Consider the following 20,699-nt stretch of genomic DNA (forward strand, 5'->3'; position numbering starts at 1 on the left):
ATATGGGCACGGGACTATGGGATGGCGGATATGTATGATGGGTATATGGGCACGGGACTATGGGATGGCGGATGTGTATGATGGGTATATGGGCACGGGACTATGGGATGGAGGTTGTGTGATGGGTATATGGGCACTCGACTATGGGATGGAGGATATCTATGATGAGTATATGGGCATGGGACTATGGGATGGAGGATATGTATGATGAGTATATGGGCATGGGACTATGGGATGGAGGATGTATGATGGGTATATGGGCATGGGACTATGGGATGGAGGATGTGTCATGGGTATATGGGCATGGGACTATGGGATGGAGGATGTGTGATGGGTATATGGGCACTCGACTATGGGATGGAGGATAATTATAACTTGCTATAACTAACCACAGTTAGTTACTATGCCCGGGCAGCGCCGGGCTCTTCAGCTAGTATATCATATTTTTGAGTTGAGGGAGTTGCAGGAATCTGGAGGCATTAAGGGGTTAATGCAGTACAGCTGGCCGGTAATGAGCTGTGGAGGCAGTGTGGGACAGAACGCTTTATCGCAGGCCCTGTGTCATTAATCACCAGATACAGGGAGAGCGGAGATCTGGCAGGCACAACGCACTACTGCTCCCCCCATGTGCACATTTACATAGCACGATACTCATCCATCCGATCATACGCCGAGCCTCCTCCCAGACATTACCGGCACATCCCAGATTCCGGGCACATAGTACGGAGGTTGTCTTTCCATTCCCTGATATCAATTGCGTAAAGATAAAGACGTTTTATAGAAGCGCCGTTTTATTTTTGTTTTTTTCTGAAAGCATTAAGACTATATTCTGTTACCGGAAAAAAAATTCCAAAATATGAAGTTATTCCCAATCCATAAAATGACAAAATTAGGGTTAGTCACTTATTGCTAAGAGTCTGACCCAATTGATCCCAAGAACGAGGCTAGAGACCGGCATTATTCCCAAAATATGAAGGTTATTTCCTATCCATAAAAAGGAGGATTAGCGGATTTGCACACCAATATCTGACCCTTATTGCAGTAGCAGGAATATTTTTACATGCTGGGCAGTTCTTCATTTTTAATTTTTTTTTTTTTTTTTTTTTTTATGGGGAAATCTGAACAGAGATTAAGATTTTTTTTTTTTTCTTTTTAAAGTCTCAGCATGTCAGTTAACTCTGGATTTTCACTTTGCAATAAGTATGGTGAGATCCATGGTAAATCAACCCGTGCCGCTACCAGATTTGGCAGAAAAATCCACCCTGAAGAGTTGCCCTGTAAAGCTCAGAGCAAGGCGAGAGCCTGAAAAAAGTGAACGCTATGTACTGAAAAGTAATGCCGTAACTTTTTATATACGGTAATAAGTAACAGTGGAGCGAAATGATTCACAAGATCCGTGTCCAGCAGCCACATCAGACATCCGTAGCTGATGCTCTAAAGTCGTGCAAGCCTCTGCCTACCTGTTGGCATCCCCTGCTCCTCTCTTGATAACCTCAGCCGCCATCCCCTGCTCCTCTCTTGGTGACCTCTGCCCACCTACCGACATCCCCTGCTCCTCTCTTGATAACCTATGCTTACATCCCCTGCTCCTCTCTTGATAACCTATGCTTACATCCCCTGCTCCTCTCTTGATAACCTATGCTTACATCCCCTGCTCCTCTCTTGGTGACCTCTGCCCAACTGCCAACATCCCCCTGCTCCTCTTGATAACTTCTGCAGATATCCCCTGCTCCTCTTTTGATGACCTCTGCCCACCTATCATCCCCTGCTCCTCTCTTGATAACCTATGCTTACATCCCATGCTCCTTTCTTGATGACTTCTGCCCACCTACCGACATCCCCTGCTTCTCTCTTGATAACTTATGCTTACATCCCATGCTCCTCTCTTGATGACCTCTGCTGACTTCCACTGCTCCTCTCTTGATAACCTCTGCCGTCATCCCCTGCTCCCCTCTTGATGACCTCTGCTGACATCCCCTGCTCCTCTCTTCATGACCTCTGCCCACCTGCCTACATCCCCTACTCCTCTCTTGATGAGCTCTGCCCACCTGCCAACATCCCCTGCTCCTCTCTTGATTAGTAGGTCCAACACTACGTCACCATTGCTGCACAACGTTTCCTGGGCATACTAATGAAAAAATTGCCCCGGAGATGCCGGCAGGTAGGATCAGGTTCGCTGGACCCCACGGTCCTGCAAATTTTTTTTTTTTTACTAAACTTTAATAACTTGCATTTATTTGCTGTTCCTTTAAGAGATGGAGCATGCAGTATTATTGCATGTTACATATTGGGATTTTTACACATTTCTTAGTATTATCACATTCTCAGAGGTCAGTTATTCCTTTCTTTACAGATCTTGGTATTCAGCAAAAATGTGCTGCCTGGACGGTCTGGAGATGCATAAATTTTGTAATATAACTAATAAAAAGAGTAGTTCTGATAACAGCCAAAATAATTTCCTATGTAATAGTTGCTTTGCTGCAAAGTGATGATAGGTGCCGAATAAACCGATTTGTTAGCATAATGCGTGTGTATTCTGACAGCAAACTACAAAGGATCTAGGAATTGAACAACTGGACATGTGTTAATACATAATTTATCCTTTTATTCCCGGGCAGTACCGTCTTAATACAGCAGTGCCCCCCATTATATAGAGGACTGGGCTGTTTTGTAATGGGGGGGGGTGAATCCTCCGAGAAAGCGTCTTTCCTTCAGACGCACATCTGGCTACAGCGCTCGGCTTGGACAAGTGTCCTCTCTATCTGGATGCTGCAGAAAGCGGCGATAAATTAATGAGCGCTGAGATTAATTAGTGATGAGCCACCCTCGGCCGGCTTGTTCCTTCCTGATAAAGCAGAATTTATATTTGCTCTTCCGCCCACAGGGGAATCGCAGGATGATGAAGAAGACGACGAGGAGGAGGGAGACTCCGGAACGCAGAAGAAAAAGATCCAGAAGAAGAATAAGGGGCCGCAGCGCCTCTCTCAGGCCGACCTAAAGGAACTCGCCAAAGGGGAAGAAGATATTGTGCAGGATCTCGAATTCTCAGACGATGAGTAAACATGCGCCATGGGGGCCAGAAACTCTGTCTGCTGGTTGGCGTACTGCAAGTGTCTGACCACTTTTTCTACCGGATGCCCGTTGCCAGCTCTTATACTGGTATAATTGGCACCTTTGCAGACAAACCCGGATCATGTACCATCCTAACGTGCCCTGCACCCCCAAAACACATCGCAGGCAAGGAGATGCAGTGATAAATATTTCAGTGCCTGCGGGATGCACATAGTCCCAATGCAGCAAAGATACTGTGGGAAAATCTGGTTCCGTTGTCGATGATTTGGGGCCGGCTGTGTAACCCTTCAGTCAGTACAATGTCCCACAGTCTCCACATGTCAGCTTCCCGCTGAATATTACATTCACTCTAATATATCTGAGTGGAAGACATGGTTCATCCTGATCTACATCTGATCCTGCGGCATTGGATGTGGCCTGGACATTTCTGGTCTTGTGAGAAGGTGGATGTAATATTGTGTACAGAACATGTTGACAAATATTTTTTTTTTTTTTTTTTTTTTTATGTAAGACCCACAATTTCTCCACATTTGTTGAGTTTTTATTTAATATGTGCCTAGAAGAGGAGTAAGGACCACCATTTACCTGAGCTATTATGACTGCACCATAAACCTGTGTATAGTCCTAAGAAATGAACACAGGAGGCGGCAATATGCCTGATCAATCCTCCTGACTAGTTTCATTGGGGGCCCCCATTCACAAAGATCACCATCTGAAATAGGTATCGGTAGCTTTAAGCTGAAGGATAGGTTGTTAAAAAATGCATAACCCCCACCCCTGAAAATTAACTAGTCTTTGGGGAATACTGGCTGTAAGACTGGGTTCACACATCTGTGTTTCATGGTTTTAGTATACAGATTGGTCACTGATCTTCTCAACCAAACTCAAAAGCCTCGCAGGCATATATGAGGCTTTTGAGTTCAGGTCAGGGGATACCAGGGAGATCCGTACTCTTGACAGTGAAACATGGATGTGCATAGCAAGGTGTCAGCATCTAAAAAAGTATGGTGTGCAAACGCTTTTGCCTGTTTTCCGACCGGCATGGCCTTAGGCCATGTGCATACGGTGCGGATTCTGCTGCGGATCTGCAGCGTTTCAGGCCCTGCGGGTCCGCAGCAGATTTAGGTGCGTTGTACAGTACCATTGTTTTCAATGGTAAACTGAATAAAGCAGTGCACATGCTGCGGATTTTTCCGCGCGTTCAAATCCGCAGCATGACAATTCTTTGTGCGGATTCCGCTGCGGTTTCACACCTTCTCCATTGTAGAGGTGTGAAACCGCAGGGCTAATCCGCAGGTCTTTTGACCTGAGAATTTTACCTGCGAATTTTTCCAAATCCACGCCGAAAAATCCACAGGACCTAAAACTACGTTTGCACATAGCTTAACTTCTTCCAAGTGGCCAGAAAACCAAGGTTTATTGGTCACAATGTGGTCTTGCACACAACTTATGTCATTACAGTGGTTGTTTGGAATGCAGCAGGTAAACCTTCGTGTGCAGCTGGTTTGGATGCTGAAAATTGCAAATATTGCTGTTTTACAAATTGAGGAGTTTGCATACAACGGCTTGATGGTCATGAAAGCAAACCAGATAGACATGTCTATATAATAATTTTTATTTCTATAGTGCCAACATATTCCGTAGCGCTTTACGTTTCAGAGGGGACTTGTACAGACAATAAAGACATTACAGAAAAATACGTAACTGTGATACAAGAGGAGTGAGGGTCCTGCTCGCAAACTACAATCTGAGGCAATAGGGGGCTCCAGGTTTTGAAGGAGATGTGAAGTAATGGGGTCTCTGGTGCAGGTAGTAGGGCGAGAAAACTCGAGGAGCCTGGTAACGTCTTCTCCCGTCACCATTTCAAAGACCTAAAGTGAGCTCGATGCAGTGTGCGAGGGAGAAAGCGGCATGAAATTGGAGGAAAAATTTTCTGTCTGATATGGCCAATTTTGTCTTTGACATAATTGGCCAGATCGTCAACTGAACTATGTGACTGATATATTTTGGATAACAAAGTACATGACATTGCGTGTAGATTCTCCATTTCTGCCTTCTTTTCTATGGTTTGGCAGCAAGGATTGAATTATCCCGTCGGCATATCTTATGCATCCACCATAAGGCGTAAAGGAAACTTTTAGTTTTCCAGCTTATTGGAAATATCATTAACCATTACTGCTCAGGATTGGTGCAGAGTCTCTTTCATTACATTAGAAATAAAATTATAATGTGAATTTCTATCTTCTACCATGGTGAGCCTTAAAGTTCTGCAGAAAGGAAACATCGTTTTGTTTTGATATTTATTTTAATTTTTTTTTTTTAATGTCCTTGTTTTAGTTCGTATAGGGCCATTATCGCAACTCTGGAAAATATGAGCTGTCAGATGTTGCCTCTTCAGACAAACTGCATCTTGTGACTTTACAGACACAGCTTTGTTTTATCACTTGGGCAGCCAAGCTGCGTTAAGTAGAAGACCTTGGCGGTGTCCAACATACGTCCAGATCTAACAATGACTTGACAGCCACAGGTTCGGTGCTGCCCTCCATCAGAAGTAGTCCTCACTCAGCCGCCAGGGTTCACAGATGCTGATGGTGATTATTCATGTATAGCCCCAGTCCTTCTCCAGTATAACCAGTGGCACCGCCAAATCTTTACAGCAGCTCAGAGATCTCGAGCAAACACCTGCTGGATGACATTGATGCCTGAAGATATTTGGGATGTCTTAGGCTAGTTTCACATTTGCGTTTCAGGGCGCAGCGACGGCCTGCGCACGGCCGACGCTAAGCCCTGCCCCCTGCCGCGCCCCTCCGATAGCACCGCCTCCGGGTGCATGACGCTGCATGCGTCCCCTATCTTTATCACTGAGGACGCAGGCCGTGCGCAGTATGCGTTTTGGCGGTGCGCTGACCAGCGCCAAACGCAACCTGTTGCAATTTGGTTGCGCTCGGCGCACTGTCAAAAGGACGCAGGCGCCGCCAAACGCATACTGCGCACGGCCTGCGTCCTCAGTGATAAAGATAGGGGACGCATGCAGCGTCATGCGCCCGGAGGCGGAGCTATCGGAGGGGCGCGGCAGGGGGGCCGTCGCTGCGCCCTGAAACGCAAATGTGAAACTAGCCTTAGAAAATGGTTTTGGGCAAAACAGGAAGCAAAAAATCCATATGGATGCATGGCACGGCACACACTAACAGGAAGGACTACGTTACCTACACACATCTTTGGAATAAACGCATGGAATGGATTAGTTATAGTGATGAGCGAACGTACTCAGATAATACCTTATCTGAGCATGCTCTAGTGCTAACTGAGTGTCTTCGGCGTGCTCAAAAAATATGTTTGAGTCCCCGCGGCTGCATGTCTCGTGGCTGTTCAACAGGCGCAGCACATGCAGCCACGGGGACGTGAAGATAGTATACGCTCTCGCCAAGGACACTCGGCACTCGTGCATGCTCAGATAACACCTTATCCGAGGATGTTCGCTCATCACTAATTAAGGTCCAGTGCGGGCGGCATTTCTTGGTCAGGACAAATTTATCAAACTACATAGTTAGTATATAAGGCTTCCTGCATGTAAAATATTAGATTTTACAATGTGGTTTTCCATTGTGTCCCATTTGCGCCAGATCTGGGCGCTGTGCTGCTGTACGGCAATGCTTACGGTCTGTAGTCCCCAGCTATAAAACGTGGCACAGCGGTTTTAAGAAAACATTAAAAATTCCTTTTTTGTTCTGCACAACTTCAAGAGTATCCCAACCAGAGCTGTGTGCATTAACCCTGTCCTGCCTGGCTTCATAACATTTCTTCCAGTCATATCTTGGGAGAATTTGGCCGTTGAGACTGGAAATTTCATGCGGCCGAAAATTCGATTATCTTTGCCAGTATGGATCCAAAGAAAACGTTTTGGCACAATGAGGATTGGATATACTCAATGTATTTTAATTATAAGTGTGCTCAGATCTTGGAGAAAAGTTAGTTATTACTGTATCTGTTAACATATTTCACTGTGTTCCTTATAGATTGGGTCAATAACGGAACAAGCAAGGTACCCCTCTAAGCCCATAAATTAGCCATACTCCTGGTGGTCTAGGGCAGTGAGGGCAATTTTTTTTTTTTTTTTTTTTTTTTTTTAGAATCTTCAGACAGTGATGGGTTAATGTCGTCACCTTGGTTGGAGCAGAGCCCATAATTGTTTCATGTCTGTATTCTTAGTGGTCTGGATTAGTTGGGTTATGTCCACACTTATCAGATACTCTGCAGATTTTCCCAGCACAAAATCCACTGCGTATTTCAGCACCAGTGAGATTGTAAATTGCTGCAGAGAAGATCTGCAGTCTGCATTGGATACCGCTGAGGATTTCACATCTCCTGCATGTCAATTTAGGGTGCGGATTTTATATTTTGCAATCCACAGAACTTCCACTTCAAAATCTGAAGACATGCCGGTATAAGGGGCAACTGGGGCAGGGAAGTGAATGGTGTCTAAGTGGTAGTCTAGGGCAGTGAAGGTCCTAAATTTGCATCCCGTGAAGTTTAGGATGGGTTAGTATCTAATATCCCTTTTTGGGTAAAGCAGTGTATGCGTTATTTACTGTATACTGGAGGTTTGGGGCAAAAAAGGGTTCACTGTCTATTTCTTGTACCCTTGGTCAGTGACTGGCTTGTATCTGGTAGTCTAGGGCTGTGAAGGGGTTTAATCTGTATCCCTGGTACACTACACAATTAAGAGGTTCATGTCTTTTTCCCTGGTGGGCTAGAGCAGTGAAGGCGGTTAGCATTCTGTATTCCTGGTGGGCTAGAGCAGTGAAGGCGGTTAGCATTCTGTATTCCTGGTGGGTTAGAACAGTGAAGGGGTTAGCATCTGTATTCCTGGTGGGCTGAGACAGTGAAGGGGTTAGCATCTGTATTCCAGCTGGATTAGGGCAGTGAAGGGGTTAGCATCTGTGTTCCAGGTGGGCTACGTCAGTGAAGGGGTTAACATCTGTATTCCTGGTGGGCTACTACGCCAATAATAAAGGCTGGATGTGAGGCCTGTGTGGATCCATGGTGCTACTATTTTCATTGGCTCATGTATCAGCACAGCTTCTATCCTGCTTTTATTTTCGCAATGTGCTTTTCTGCATCATGTTTTTCTGCAGTCCCTGAGACTGTACATGCATTCTCCCCTTTCCACTATATAGAGATCTTTGTACAATTCCCAAAATTTTAATGTTGACCATTTAGAAATGTGCCTAACATTTGTGTTCAGTAAGCATATAATAAATTAAAATAGCAATTGTGAACAGAGCATTTAAATGATTTATATATGCTCTCAATAGCAATGTTTTTAGTTTCATTGAATGAAAAAAGACATGATAGGTTATTTAATAACCAATACATAACTATCATTTTATGTATTTGGCACTTATGTGTCTGTTTACAGACTCCAAACAAAACCCTGTGTAGTCTGATCCCGTAATTGTACTCATAAAAAAAAAAAAAAAAAAATTGTCCTTTACTTCCTACTGACACAAACTTCTCAACATTGAAATTTGCAACACTGAAAAGTAAAAGTTATATTTATGGAAATCACAGGATGGATAGATATGTTACTGATCTACAAATGCTAAAAAATATGGAAACTGCATCTTCAAAACATCTCTTTATTCAATATCACATATTGGCATAGAAATCCCATCACTTAGAGCTTCAGCTGCTATCATTGAGGTTATTAATAGTTGTCTGAGGAAGGTTCTGCTGCACTGAATGCACTTGGGCAAATCATCAACATCCTCTGCCGGCAGCGCCTTAGAAATTTCTGACCAACGACATCCTATATGTGCTCGATGGGAGACAAGCCTGGAGATGCTGCAGCCATGGTAGCACATCAAGGGTATGTGCACACGTTGCGGATTTTTCCGTGTGGAATCTGTGTTTTACCTGCAAATTTACTGCAGATTCCTATAATGGAATAGGTGTAAAAACGCTGCGGAATCCGCACAAAGAATTGACATGATGTGGAAAATAAACTGCTGCGTTTCCGCGCGGATTTTTCCGCAGCATGTGCACAGCGCTTTTTGTTTTTTTACAGGATAACATGGTACTACTGTACATCCCTTGGAAAACTGCTGCGGATCCGCATGGCCAAATCCACTGCAAATCCGCAACGTGTGCACATACCCTTAGGCTCCGCACGTTTCTCACAGGACAACGAGGAGCAACGTGTCCTGTTGAAAAAACTGTTTCTGGACACTTTGGAGAAATGGCTGAACCACTGGTTCTACCACCAAATCAATGCAACTCTGAGCTGTTCTTGCACCTGGAATCAAAACTAGAGGGGTCCGGCTGCCACCCTACACCATAATCCCAGGAGTTAATCTGTCAAGAAGGGGAATGGAGGTCTATCCTCTTCAGCGATGACTCACACTTTTGTATTGGATGCAGTGATAACTAGAGATCACATGAGACTTGGGAGACTGGTAGTAGCGTAGCTGTCAACCCCTTTAAATGCTATTCACCTATAAAATTGAGCTATTGATAAGATATGTCATCACTTATGGATTCCTCCGGGTCTGACAACCGAGACCCGTAACAATCTTGATGATTAAGCTGACGGTGCAGGTTCAGAGCCACAGCCTCTTTCTAAGATTTTCCTGCCCAGAAGATCTCCTGGCCACTCGACTATGCAGAAACTACTGCATTCCTCCAATCACCGGCAGGCGCTGGGAAAGGTCAGAGAGGCCCAGCGCCTGCGCACTAGTACTTTACTGTGCCCTCAACAGTGCAGATCAGTACGCCTGCACAGGAGCGCGGCACGAAGCTAGCAGGATGACGACATTGCATGAAGATGGGAGGCGCCGAACCAGGACCTGCAATGCCCATCGGACCGGACCGCGCCCCCCCCCCGGGTGAGTATAATAAAACTTATTTTTCTTCTCTTTCATGTCAGACTGGGGGCTTATATATTCTCTATTATTCATATAATGCTGTAGATCAGCCCCAAAAGGGCGGCAAAACGAGGTGACAGGTTGTCCACTACTTCTTATAGCCCATACTTGGCCCCCATAAGATAATAAAGCTTATACTCTCCCCCGGTGCCGGTTCCATTCCCTCAGTGTCGGCACTCTGTCCCTGGGACTCCCATGAGGTTGTTGTGACACGTGACCCCAGTTCCCAATCAGCGTTGGCGTCACTGTCTCCACCTTCGGACAAAACGAACATCAAGAGGAAGTCTGAGATCAGCTGTAGCCCGGACTTCCTCTTTATGTTCGATTTGTCCAAAGGTGGGGACAGTGACGCCAGCGCTGTTGCCTGCCTCACGTGCTGCAACAACCGCACGAGACCTAGAAAGAACAAGTGCCGACACCGTAGAAACGGCACTGGCACGGGAGGTGAGTATAGGTTATATTTTATCGGGGACAAACCTTTTGATCAAGAGGTTGCCCTCGTAGTGGTCAACCCCTTTAAATGATTTGGGGATATTTACCTCCTCCCAATGATAGATAACACCTCTACATACAGTAGATAATGCAGGATTCATCATTCACAAGTGGTGATGTCACAGCTCACCTCCTATACAATGACTGATAACACCTCTATATACAGTAGATAACACAGGATCCACCATCCACAATAGATGTCACAGCTCACCTCCTGTACAATGACTGGTAATACAGGATCCACCATTCACAATAGGAGGTTACAGCTCACCTCCTCCTCCATTCACAATGATTTTGCTCAGATTAGAGCATACCAGATAACACTTCTATACAAACAAATATGGTCTGAATTTCTATATTGCTGCTCATGATGTTGTACCCACCAGGAAGTATGAATCTCATATTAGGACTAGTGGCCAGATCGAAAATTCCAAAATGTTAGATTTATTATTTTCCTTATTGTTTTAAAAGAAAAATAAACATTTACATAAAAACGTGATTGGAGCTTGTAGGTCTTACTCAATGAAACATTCCTATTAAGCCATAAATATAAATAGTGGTAAAAATCCATTCTAAATTGTCCAGAGTGTTCCCCCCCAGCTCTAGGACCTGCTAGGAGTTGTCGTTCCTCTGAAAAGATTGGAGACCACAGTTGCAGTGTATTGATGCAAATGTTTGATCCACCAGTGGCCGTGTGAAGCCGACATTTCCCATTGATAGTGGACATAATGGCAGCACCTGTCCTGCAGAATACCCTCTGCTGAATAGTGAAGTGAGGGCTCTTGGCCTACTGTCAGGAGGGACAATGCAGATCAGCCCGTGTCTGAGGCGCTGCCAACTATTCTGTTTTGTCCCTAATATAAAGGAAATGTTACAATAGGCCCCGCGATTCCTAGGATCCCATCCTGTCCGCTAATCACCATCACAAATTGTAACGCACTACCCCCTTTGTTACAAGTCTGTGTCCAGCTTAGCCAGCAGTCAGTGGCTGTCAGTCAGCAGCACAGGGCATTAAGGGTTGACCTCAGACGGTCTGTCTGTAGAGAACGTCACTCTAGTAAATAGTCACTCTTTTTTGTTAGTACTGGAGCAAATCAGGTCCTTTAAAGGAGACCTTCCACCAAATTTTTCATGTTGAAGTTGACACAGGATGTAATAGTGACTGAAGAGCAGAATAAAAGGGTTTGTTTTTTTTTATTTCACCTTTCTGTTGTGTAGATATTAGCCATTAAATATTTGGCACCTAGTGTGTTGATTTTTAAGTCCAAGTGGGTGTTATCATATAGTTTTCATTGGAGGGAGTGTACTTCTGCTTCCTGTATCTTTCTAACCAATCATAAGCAGGCAGCAGAATAGAAGTGCAGAAGAATCTGTGGTGTCATCAGGGTCACATGACCTGAGTCCACAGGTCATGGCAGCCTAAATAGGCACTGTAGATATATTGCGCAGTACAGAAGTGTGTAAATATTAAGTAGTCAATAGTTCCACACTTCTTTACTGTGTAATAGATCTGCAATGGTTCAGATTACTGACTATAATGAGCCGATTAGACGTACAGATATACTAACAATTTAGAGAGTAATTCCCATCTCCAGAAATGGGTATTGTTGGATGGTGCTTGTAAATATGAGCAATTTTGTCAATTATTTCTTATTAAAATTTTCTGCCGTTCCTGAAATATTTACAATGTTGTTTTCTTTACAACTTGTTGCTTTGGAAACCACAGGAAATGCTGATTGCTCACGAACTCTATTGAGCATGTAAGCTTGGCTTTGAAGCTGAAGCACACTGTTACCTAATAAACCCAGCCAACTTCAGTGCAGTGTTTACAATCTAGACAGCAACAGTGGTCGGTAACTTTGGCAACGTCCTGTAAACAAAAGAAAAGTGGTAATATCTCAAGAACGGCTGGACATTTGTAATTTACTGCTTATAAAAAAGTGATTGGTTTAAATTTTTTGTTTTGTCTTGCTACCTCACAATGTGGAATTTTTTTTTTTTTTGTTTGGGGGGGGGGGTTGCATCAGCTCGTGTAAAGAACATGCCTACAACTGTGAACACTTGGTTTTCTTTTTATTATGAAGCAAACAACAAATAGGACAGAACTTTTTAGTGTACATAATTATTCACCCCCTAAAGTCAATACTTTGTAGAGCCTCCTTTTGCAGCAATTACAGATGAAAGTCTCTTTGGATAAGTCTCTATGAGCTTTCCACACCTTGCCACTGGGATTTTTGCACATTCATCATGACGAAACTTCAAGTTAGATGGTTTTCCCTGGTGAACAGCAATCTTCAAGTCTGACCACAATTTCTCAATTGGATTAAGGTCTGGACTTTGACTAGGTCACTCCAAATCATTTACATGTTTCTCCTTAAACCACTCGAGTGTTGCTTTAGCTGTATGCTTTGGGTCATTGTCTTGTTGGAAGGTGAACCTTCGTCCCAGTCTCAAATCCCTGATAGACTGAAACAGTTTTTGCTCGAGAATATCCCTGTATTTTGCACCATACATCTTCCCCTCGACCCCGACCATTTTCCCTGTCCCTGCTACCGAAAAACCTCCCCACAGCATGATGCTGCCACCACCATGATTCAGTGTGTGGATGGTGTTCTTGAAATAAGCTGTTTTGGTTTGGCGTCAGACATAGCATTTACCTTGGTGGCCAAAAAGTTCACTTTTGCTCTTATAAGACTACAGCACCTTCCTCCAGACATATGCGGAGTCTCCCATATGTCTTTAGTCAAACCCAAAATTAGTGGGTTATTTTGAACAGTCCTCAGTCGAGAATCTGAGTGCATATTTAGGATGTAGTATCTCTTCCTTACAGTAGATTATTGGGAGACAGGAGGCCGGCAATGCATGCATTTTATTTTAGCAGGGGTATGCACACATTTTGAGTCCTAATTATGGAGGCATATTTATACCCTTGTTTGGTGCATACCAGGCACACCAGAAGGAGCAAATGTGAGCTTAATAAAGTGCCCTCTTTCTAGATCATCTATATCCCTGACCTCCTGATGAACACAAATATGGCGAAACGCTTCGAGGCAATTCAACAACACTAGAAGTCTTTTTTTTTTTTTTAATCTGATGGATGCATGAATATCCATATTGTGTTTTTGATAGTGAGTCAGCATTTATATGCATATGCATACTCCATGTTTTTTCACCCTTTCTCTTTTACTATATCGGGTTCAAGAGGAAGGGTTGATTGAAGTCTCTATTCAATATCATTGTCAACACTGCAGACTCAAAGCTAATACTGTATCAATTCTTCTTTTTACATTTCCTTTCCTATTTTACTTTAGTGACCAGGAAAATAAGGGAGGAGCGGGGGGCGCCGTTCTCATATCTTAGGGTGCCAGCCTTCACTGGTAGATAGACACAGTAGTAGGTTGAGACTTGTGAAACACAGGATTTTCTGGCTGTCAGATTTTTTTTTTAATCTCTTTTGCGATATGCAGTAATACACAACTATACACCTCCACGGGGTTTTGTTTTACACATTAGAATTGAAGTATTTTTTAAGGGATTATATGTTCACTACAGTATTATTTTCCCTTTGATTATTAGGCTATGTGCACACGTAGTTTTAGGTGCTGCGGATTTGTTCCCGCGGATTTGGGAAAATCCGCAGGTCAAAATACCTGCGGTTTACCTGCGGATTAGCCTGCGGTTTAGCCCTGCGGTTTCACACCTCTACAATGGTGAAGGTGTGAAACTGCAGTAGAATCCGCACAAAGAATTGACATGCTGTGGATTGTAACCCGCAGCAAATTCGCGCCATGTGCACATAGCCTGATTGTTAAAAAATTGACTTGTGCATATGTATTGTTGGTTATCTGATCAATAAATTTAATTGATGCCTATATTTTTTTTCACTTTAATTTAGACTATTTAGTGCTGATGCGTCACACTCAAATCGGATTACAAAAATATTTAAACACAGGTTGTAATGTAACAAAATAAGTAAAAAGCCAATTAGCGTGAAAACTTTCGCCAGCCACTGTATACTTGCATTAAGGAAAGCTATGTGACTGCCAGACTATATGGAGGGTTTTCCCCATTTTTTACTACTGTCGTATATAGTTGGGGAGAGTTATAAGATTTTATCACAACTCTACTCTGGGGGCGGACCGTTGGTAATCGCTGACTTTTTGAGCTTTAGAATTCTGATCAGGAATATGAGAAAGCTGGATGGGACCTTTTATGATGGATGTAAGGGCAGCCATATCGGTTGACTCCTATCTTGCCCAGAAACGGGTAAAACCAAAAACCCTTTTGACATCGGTTGATAATCAGCCAAATACTGCTCTCATTCCCGATTATCGACACGTAAACGTGGCAGCGAGCAGCCAACGTTCACTCATCCTTCAGCAGATCTCATCTGCGCAACCGAAAACGCTACAAACTTGGCAGCACCGAGAGATATGCTGCAGACATTTTGCAAACTATATAAGGACATACTGTATAAGCAATCATTCGTTCCCTATGGGGCTTCAAACAAGCTGTGTCGATGAACAATCTGGAAATTTTCTGGTTGAAAATGCTTGACAGGAGAGGACAGCTCAAGGACTTGATTTCCGATGGAAATGCTCAGTAAATTCTGATCTTGCCGGGAATAAAGCAGCTTCGCCTTGACTGGCTTTATGATCCCATAAGTAGTTATCATCTTGCCAGACTAAATCCATGCTGTCAGCCTGTCTGTCTCCACTCGGAGGGTAAAGAACCCCGACACTATGCCAGCGGGATGGGGTCCTATCAACCATTTCCTTACTCGCCTTCTGAAGTGGATGCAAGGCAACCCAGTTAACTGATCCACCTGCTCCTGTCGGGTCAGGCTGTTCTGCCTGGTTTTGTCAGCAGGCAAAGGGTTATCAGGAAGTTCTTGGAAAAAACAAGCCTGGTGGCGGCTTTACACTCAAAGGGGAGACCAAAAAGTAAAACCTTTGATGTCACTACAAAGCACGACTTCACAGCAGAAAAGAGTAACCTGCACAGTGGCGCTCGCCACGCTTATTGAGCATGCAAAATGCCTCCAGGGCTTCATCCTGTAGGGATTGTGAGGCTTTGCGGATATACGGTTAACCATTACCCTGCTTTAGTTCCTCGCCTACCAAAATAAGCCAAGGACGTGCCAGGCTCCACGCCTATCAAAACACTTCCTAAACTTCACTGATAAATCAGAATGACCCCCTCCTCTATTTTAGTAAGGGAAAAAAAAATCACCAGATGTAGGAGCTGAATTATGGATAGAACAGACTTGAATGTATAGAAACAACCAGTGGAGCAACTAGAGTCCGATGGACCCCGGTGCAATGTTTGGGCGTATGCCTCCACCTCCATGTAGGTCAGATGCATGGCCTTTGTAGAGTTCTAGATCCTACAAAGATATACATGTTCACCCTCCATGTATTGATGTTCCCATCCTGACACCTTCCTGTCCTGATTCCCTTCTGTAATCGTGTCCCATGTCCTGGGCCCCTTTTTGTAACCATGTCCATCTTTCTGGGCCTCTTTCTGCACTAATGCCCCTTGTCTTGGCCCTTTGCTGTAATAATGTCCCCGTCCTGGCCCCTTTCTGTAATCATGCCCCCCATCCTGGGTCCCTTTCTGTAATAATGTCCCACTTCCTACCTATGCCCCTTTTTTTAATAATGTCCACCGTCCTGACCCTTTTCTAAAATAATATCCCCCACACATCCAGCTTATATAGGCACTGGTGTCGGCGGGCCCTCCTCCTGCATGGGCCCATTGTGCCACTGGAAACAAGTACTTACTGTGGCTTGAAATAGTATTCACCCCCTTGGCATTTTTCATATTTTTCTACCTCACAACCTGGAATTTCACTTTTTTTTTTGTTTTGAGGGCATGCATCAGTTCTTGTAAAGAACATACCTAGAACTGTGAACATTTGTTCTTTTTATTGTGAAGCAATAACAAAGAGGACAAAATTACTAAAAACTTTAGTGTGCATAACCATTCACCCCCTAAAGTTAGTACTTTGTAGTGCCTCCTTTAATGGCAATTACAGCTGCAAGTCTCTGAGCTTCGCACATCTGTATCTCTGAGCTTTGCACATCTTGCCATTGGGATTTTTGCCCATTCCTCAAGGCAAGAGTTCTCCAGCTCATCACGTTACAATGTTTCCTCTGGTGAACAGCAATCTTCAAGTCTGACCACAGATTCTCAACTGGATTAAGATCTTGACTTTAACTAATCCATTCCAAAACATTTACACATTTCCCCTTGAATTGTTGCTTTAGCCGAATGCTTTGGGTCATTGTCTTATTGGAAGGTGAACCTCTGCCCAGTCTCAAATCATTAGTAGACTGAAATAGGTTTTGCTGAAGAATATCCCTATTCACCATCCATCTTCCCCTCAGCTCAGACCATTTTCCCTTACCTTGCTGCATGAAAACATCCCCACAGCACGATGCTGCCATCACTGTGCGGGTGATGAGCTGTGTTGGTTTGGCGCCAGACATAGCATTTACCTTGGTGGACAAAAAGTTCAATTTTGTTCTCATCTGATATTTTTCTGCCAATTATTCCATAAAGTCCAACTCTATGGAGTATACAGCTTCTTGTGGTTCCTTCAGTGCTACTTTTGGTCTCTGTGTTCCCTCTCTGATTAATGCTCTGCTTTCCCAGGCTGAGAGTTTTGGTGGACAGCCCTGTCTTGGCAGGATTGTTATGATACCATGTTCTTCCCATTCAATGATAAAGGATTTGATGGTGCTCTGGGGGATCATTAGAGATTGGCATATTTTTTTGATAACCCAACCCTGACTTGTACTTCTCAACAACTTCGTCCCTGGTTTGTTTGGAAATCGCTTTGATCTTCATGATTTTGTTTGGAGATCTCCTTGGTCTTCATGGTGTTTGATTAGTGGTTCCTCTTGTTAATGGTTTTGCAGCTGTGAGGAAGGTCCAGGACTGTAGTCATGGCCGAGCACTCCGGTGTATATTAGCACTGGCCTCCTCGCACCTTCTCGCACCGCTTCCTTTCTCCAGCTATGAACTGCTGCAATCCTGCTGCTTGACACCATACTTCTGTCCTATAGACTCCAAATGGCTAAGCTTCTCTTTTTTAACGCTGTGACTGCTGTGGTGTCCTGGGTCTAGAGCCCATGTAGGCTATTCGGGCGTCCGGGCCCTTCTGCCTACCTAAGGAAACGTTCCTAGCTTACCACACAGCAGCCCCTCTTATAGTTAACCCTTTACTATATTATTCACTAGCTGAAAGCTCTCTATACTATAATGCCCCCATCTAGTGGCCAATCCAGTAACTACACTCACCCTATACACTATACATAGCAGAATTACAATGGTATAATATTATACATATACATTTAGCAAGAGACTGTAATATACATAAATGTTGCATTACCATCATGTAGACTTAATCGTGTAGCAGTACCATAATGTATTAACAAATATACATACACTGATAATATACGGCACTGGGGCGAAAGAGAAAGGCAAGGGCATTACCATAATATATCATACCCCCTACATAGCCTCTCTGACCTTTCAGAAAAGGTTAAGTGTAATATAGTGACAGACATGTGACACTTGGACTGTCACTAAATATGGCACTTATAAAGGGAATTGCTTGCACCACAAATTTTTAGGGGCTTCATCGCTAAAGGGGTGAATACATATACACATGCCAATTTTCAGTTATTTGATTCCATAAATTTAATCTGTCTATTTTTTCCATTTCAACTTAGACTATTTAGTGCTGATGGATTGCAAAAATGTTTAAACACCGTTTATAATGTAACAAAATGGGGAAAAAGCCAAGGGGGTGAATACTTTCACAAGCCACTGTAAAATGATTGGGGCAGATTGAAGGTAGTTGGGGTGGAAGCAGGGCCCAGCTGCTGGTACCTAAAATCCAGAATCTGTTGTCTTTGCATCAGTATTTCCACACAACTCTGACTACCCAACCTGTATGCGAAATTCGGAAATTAACAACAATGATGGTGACATTGATGCCACCGTTGCCTTTTGCCTCCACAACAGGGAACATCACTGTAAGGCAGTGGTTTTCAACCAGTGTTCCGCGGCACACTAGTGTGCCGCGACACATGGTCGGGTGTGCCGCGTGTCCGCATGGCTAATTTACATGCAATGCAAATTAGCCATGTGGAGGCAAGCAGGGCGGCGGGTCGGAGAGGCAGCAGTCTCGTGTTCCTGTGTCGCTTCCTCCCTGACACAGCAGTCAGCGGCGCGGCTGGATGACATCATCATTCAGCCCCGCGGCTGCTGTGCCAGTGAGAGGAAGCTGCCGGTGAGGAGAGGTGAGGGGTGGGTGTGTGTGTGTGTGTGTGTGTGTGTGTGTGTGTGTGTGTGTGTGTGTGTGTGTGTGTGTCTAGGTGAGAGGTGTGTGTTTGTGTGCGTGTGTAGGTGAGTTGATGGATGTGATGAGAAGCAATGATGGGAGTCATGGAGAAGGCGGTGATGGGGAGAGGGCAATGGAGAAGGCGGTGATGGGGGTGATAAGAAGGCGGTGGTGGGGAGAGGGCAATGATGGGGTTGTCGAAAGGGCAATAATGGGGTGGTGGGGAGAAGGAAATGATGGAGGTAGTGGTATGGGCAATTTCTACATGAAGGGGATTATGATGGGGCATATTACTACAAGAAGGTGGTAATGATGGGGCATATTACTAAAAGAAGGGGATAATGATGGGGCATATTACTAAAAGAAAGGGATAATTATGTGGCTCATATACTGCAATATAAAGGGGTACAATGAGAAATACTATGGCCATGAGGCTGGAGTACAAGCGCCAGCTCATATACTATATATATATATATATATATATATATATATATATATATATATACACTCACTGGCCACTTTATTAGGTACACCATGCTAGTAACGGGTTGGACCCCCTTTTGCCTTCAGAACTGCCTCAATTCTTCGTGGCAGAGATTCAACAAGGTGCTGGAAGCATTCCTCAGAGATTTTGGACCATATTGACATGATGGCATCACACAGTTGGCGCAGATTTGTCGGCTGCACATCCCTGATGCGAATCTCCCGTTCCACCACATCCCAAAGATGCTCTATTGGATTGAGATCTGGTGACTGAGGAGGCCATTTGAGTACAGTGAACTCATTGTCATGTTCAAGAAACCAATCTGAGATGATTCGAGCTTTATGACATGGCGCATTATCCTGCTGAAAGTAGCCATCAGATGTTGGGTACATTGTGGTCATAAAGGGATGGACATGGTCAGCAACAATACTCAGGTAGGCTGTGGCGTTGCAACGATGCTCAATTGGTACCAAGGGGCCCAAAGAGTGCCAAGAAAAAATTCCCCACACCATGACACCACCACCACCAGCCTGAACCGTTGATACAAGGCAGGATGGATCCATGCTTTCATGTTGTTTACGCCAAATTCTGACCCTACCATCCGAATGTCGCAGCAGAAATCGAGACTCATCAGACCAGGCAACGTTTTTCCAATCTTCTACTGTCCAATTTCGATGAGCTTGTGCAAATTGTAGCCTCAGTTTCCTGTTCTTAGCTGAGAGGAGTGGTACCCAGTGTGGTCTTCTGCTGCTGTAGCCCATCTGCCTCAAAGTTCGACGCACTGTGCGTTCAGAGATGCTCTTCTGCCTACCTTGGTTGTAACGGGTGGCAATTTGAGTCACTGTTGCCTTTCTATCAGCTCAAACCAGTCTGACCATTCTCCTCTGACCTCTGGCATCAACAAGGCATTTCCGGCCACAGAACTGCCGCTCACTGGATTTTTTTTCTTTTTCGGACCATTCTCTGTAAACCCTAGAGATGGTTGTGCGTGAAAATCCCAGTAGATCAGCAGTTTCTGAAATACTCAGACCAGCCCTTCTGGCACCAACAATCATGCCACGTTCAAAGGCACTCAAATCACCTTTCTTCCCCATACTGATGCTCGGTTTGAACTGCAGGAGATTGTCTTGACCATGTCTACATGCCTAAATGCACTGAGTTGCCGCCATGTGATTGGCAGATTAGAAATTAAGTCTTAACACACAGTTGGACAGGTGTACCTAATAAAGTGGCCAGTGAGTGTATGTATATATATATATATATATATATATATATATATATATATATATATATATATATATATATATATATATATATATATATATATATATATATATATGGTATATGCTGATAATTATGTGGCTCATATACGTGG

The 20,699-nt window shown here is 44.0% G+C and overlaps 1 protein-coding gene across 2 annotated transcripts in view; it reads left to right on the forward strand.

Moving 5' to 3' along the window:
- The window catches only part of NOC2L (NOC2 like nucleolar associated transcriptional repressor), a 108,997-nt gene extending 103,687 nt beyond the window's left edge, over positions 1-5,310 (forward strand). For both annotated transcript variants that reach the window (XM_073585348.1, XM_073585347.1), the window contains exon 19: positions 2,885-5,310. In XM_073585348.1, coding sequence (XP_073441449.1) covers positions 2,885-3,060 — 176 coding nt within the window. In that variant the 3' untranslated portion in view covers positions 3,061-5,310. The remainder of the gene's footprint in view (positions 1-2,884) is intronic.
- The last annotated feature ends 15,389 nt before the right edge of the window (positions 5,311-20,699 follow it).

The sequence above is a fragment of the Dendrobates tinctorius genome, unplaced genomic scaffold (genome assembly GCF_039654945.1).
Source record: "Dendrobates tinctorius isolate UK_male_01 unplaced genomic scaffold, ASM3965494v1 ptg000086l, whole genome shotgun sequence".
NCBI classification, from domain to species: Eukaryota; Metazoa; Chordata; class Amphibia; order Anura; family Dendrobatidae; genus Dendrobates; species Dendrobates tinctorius.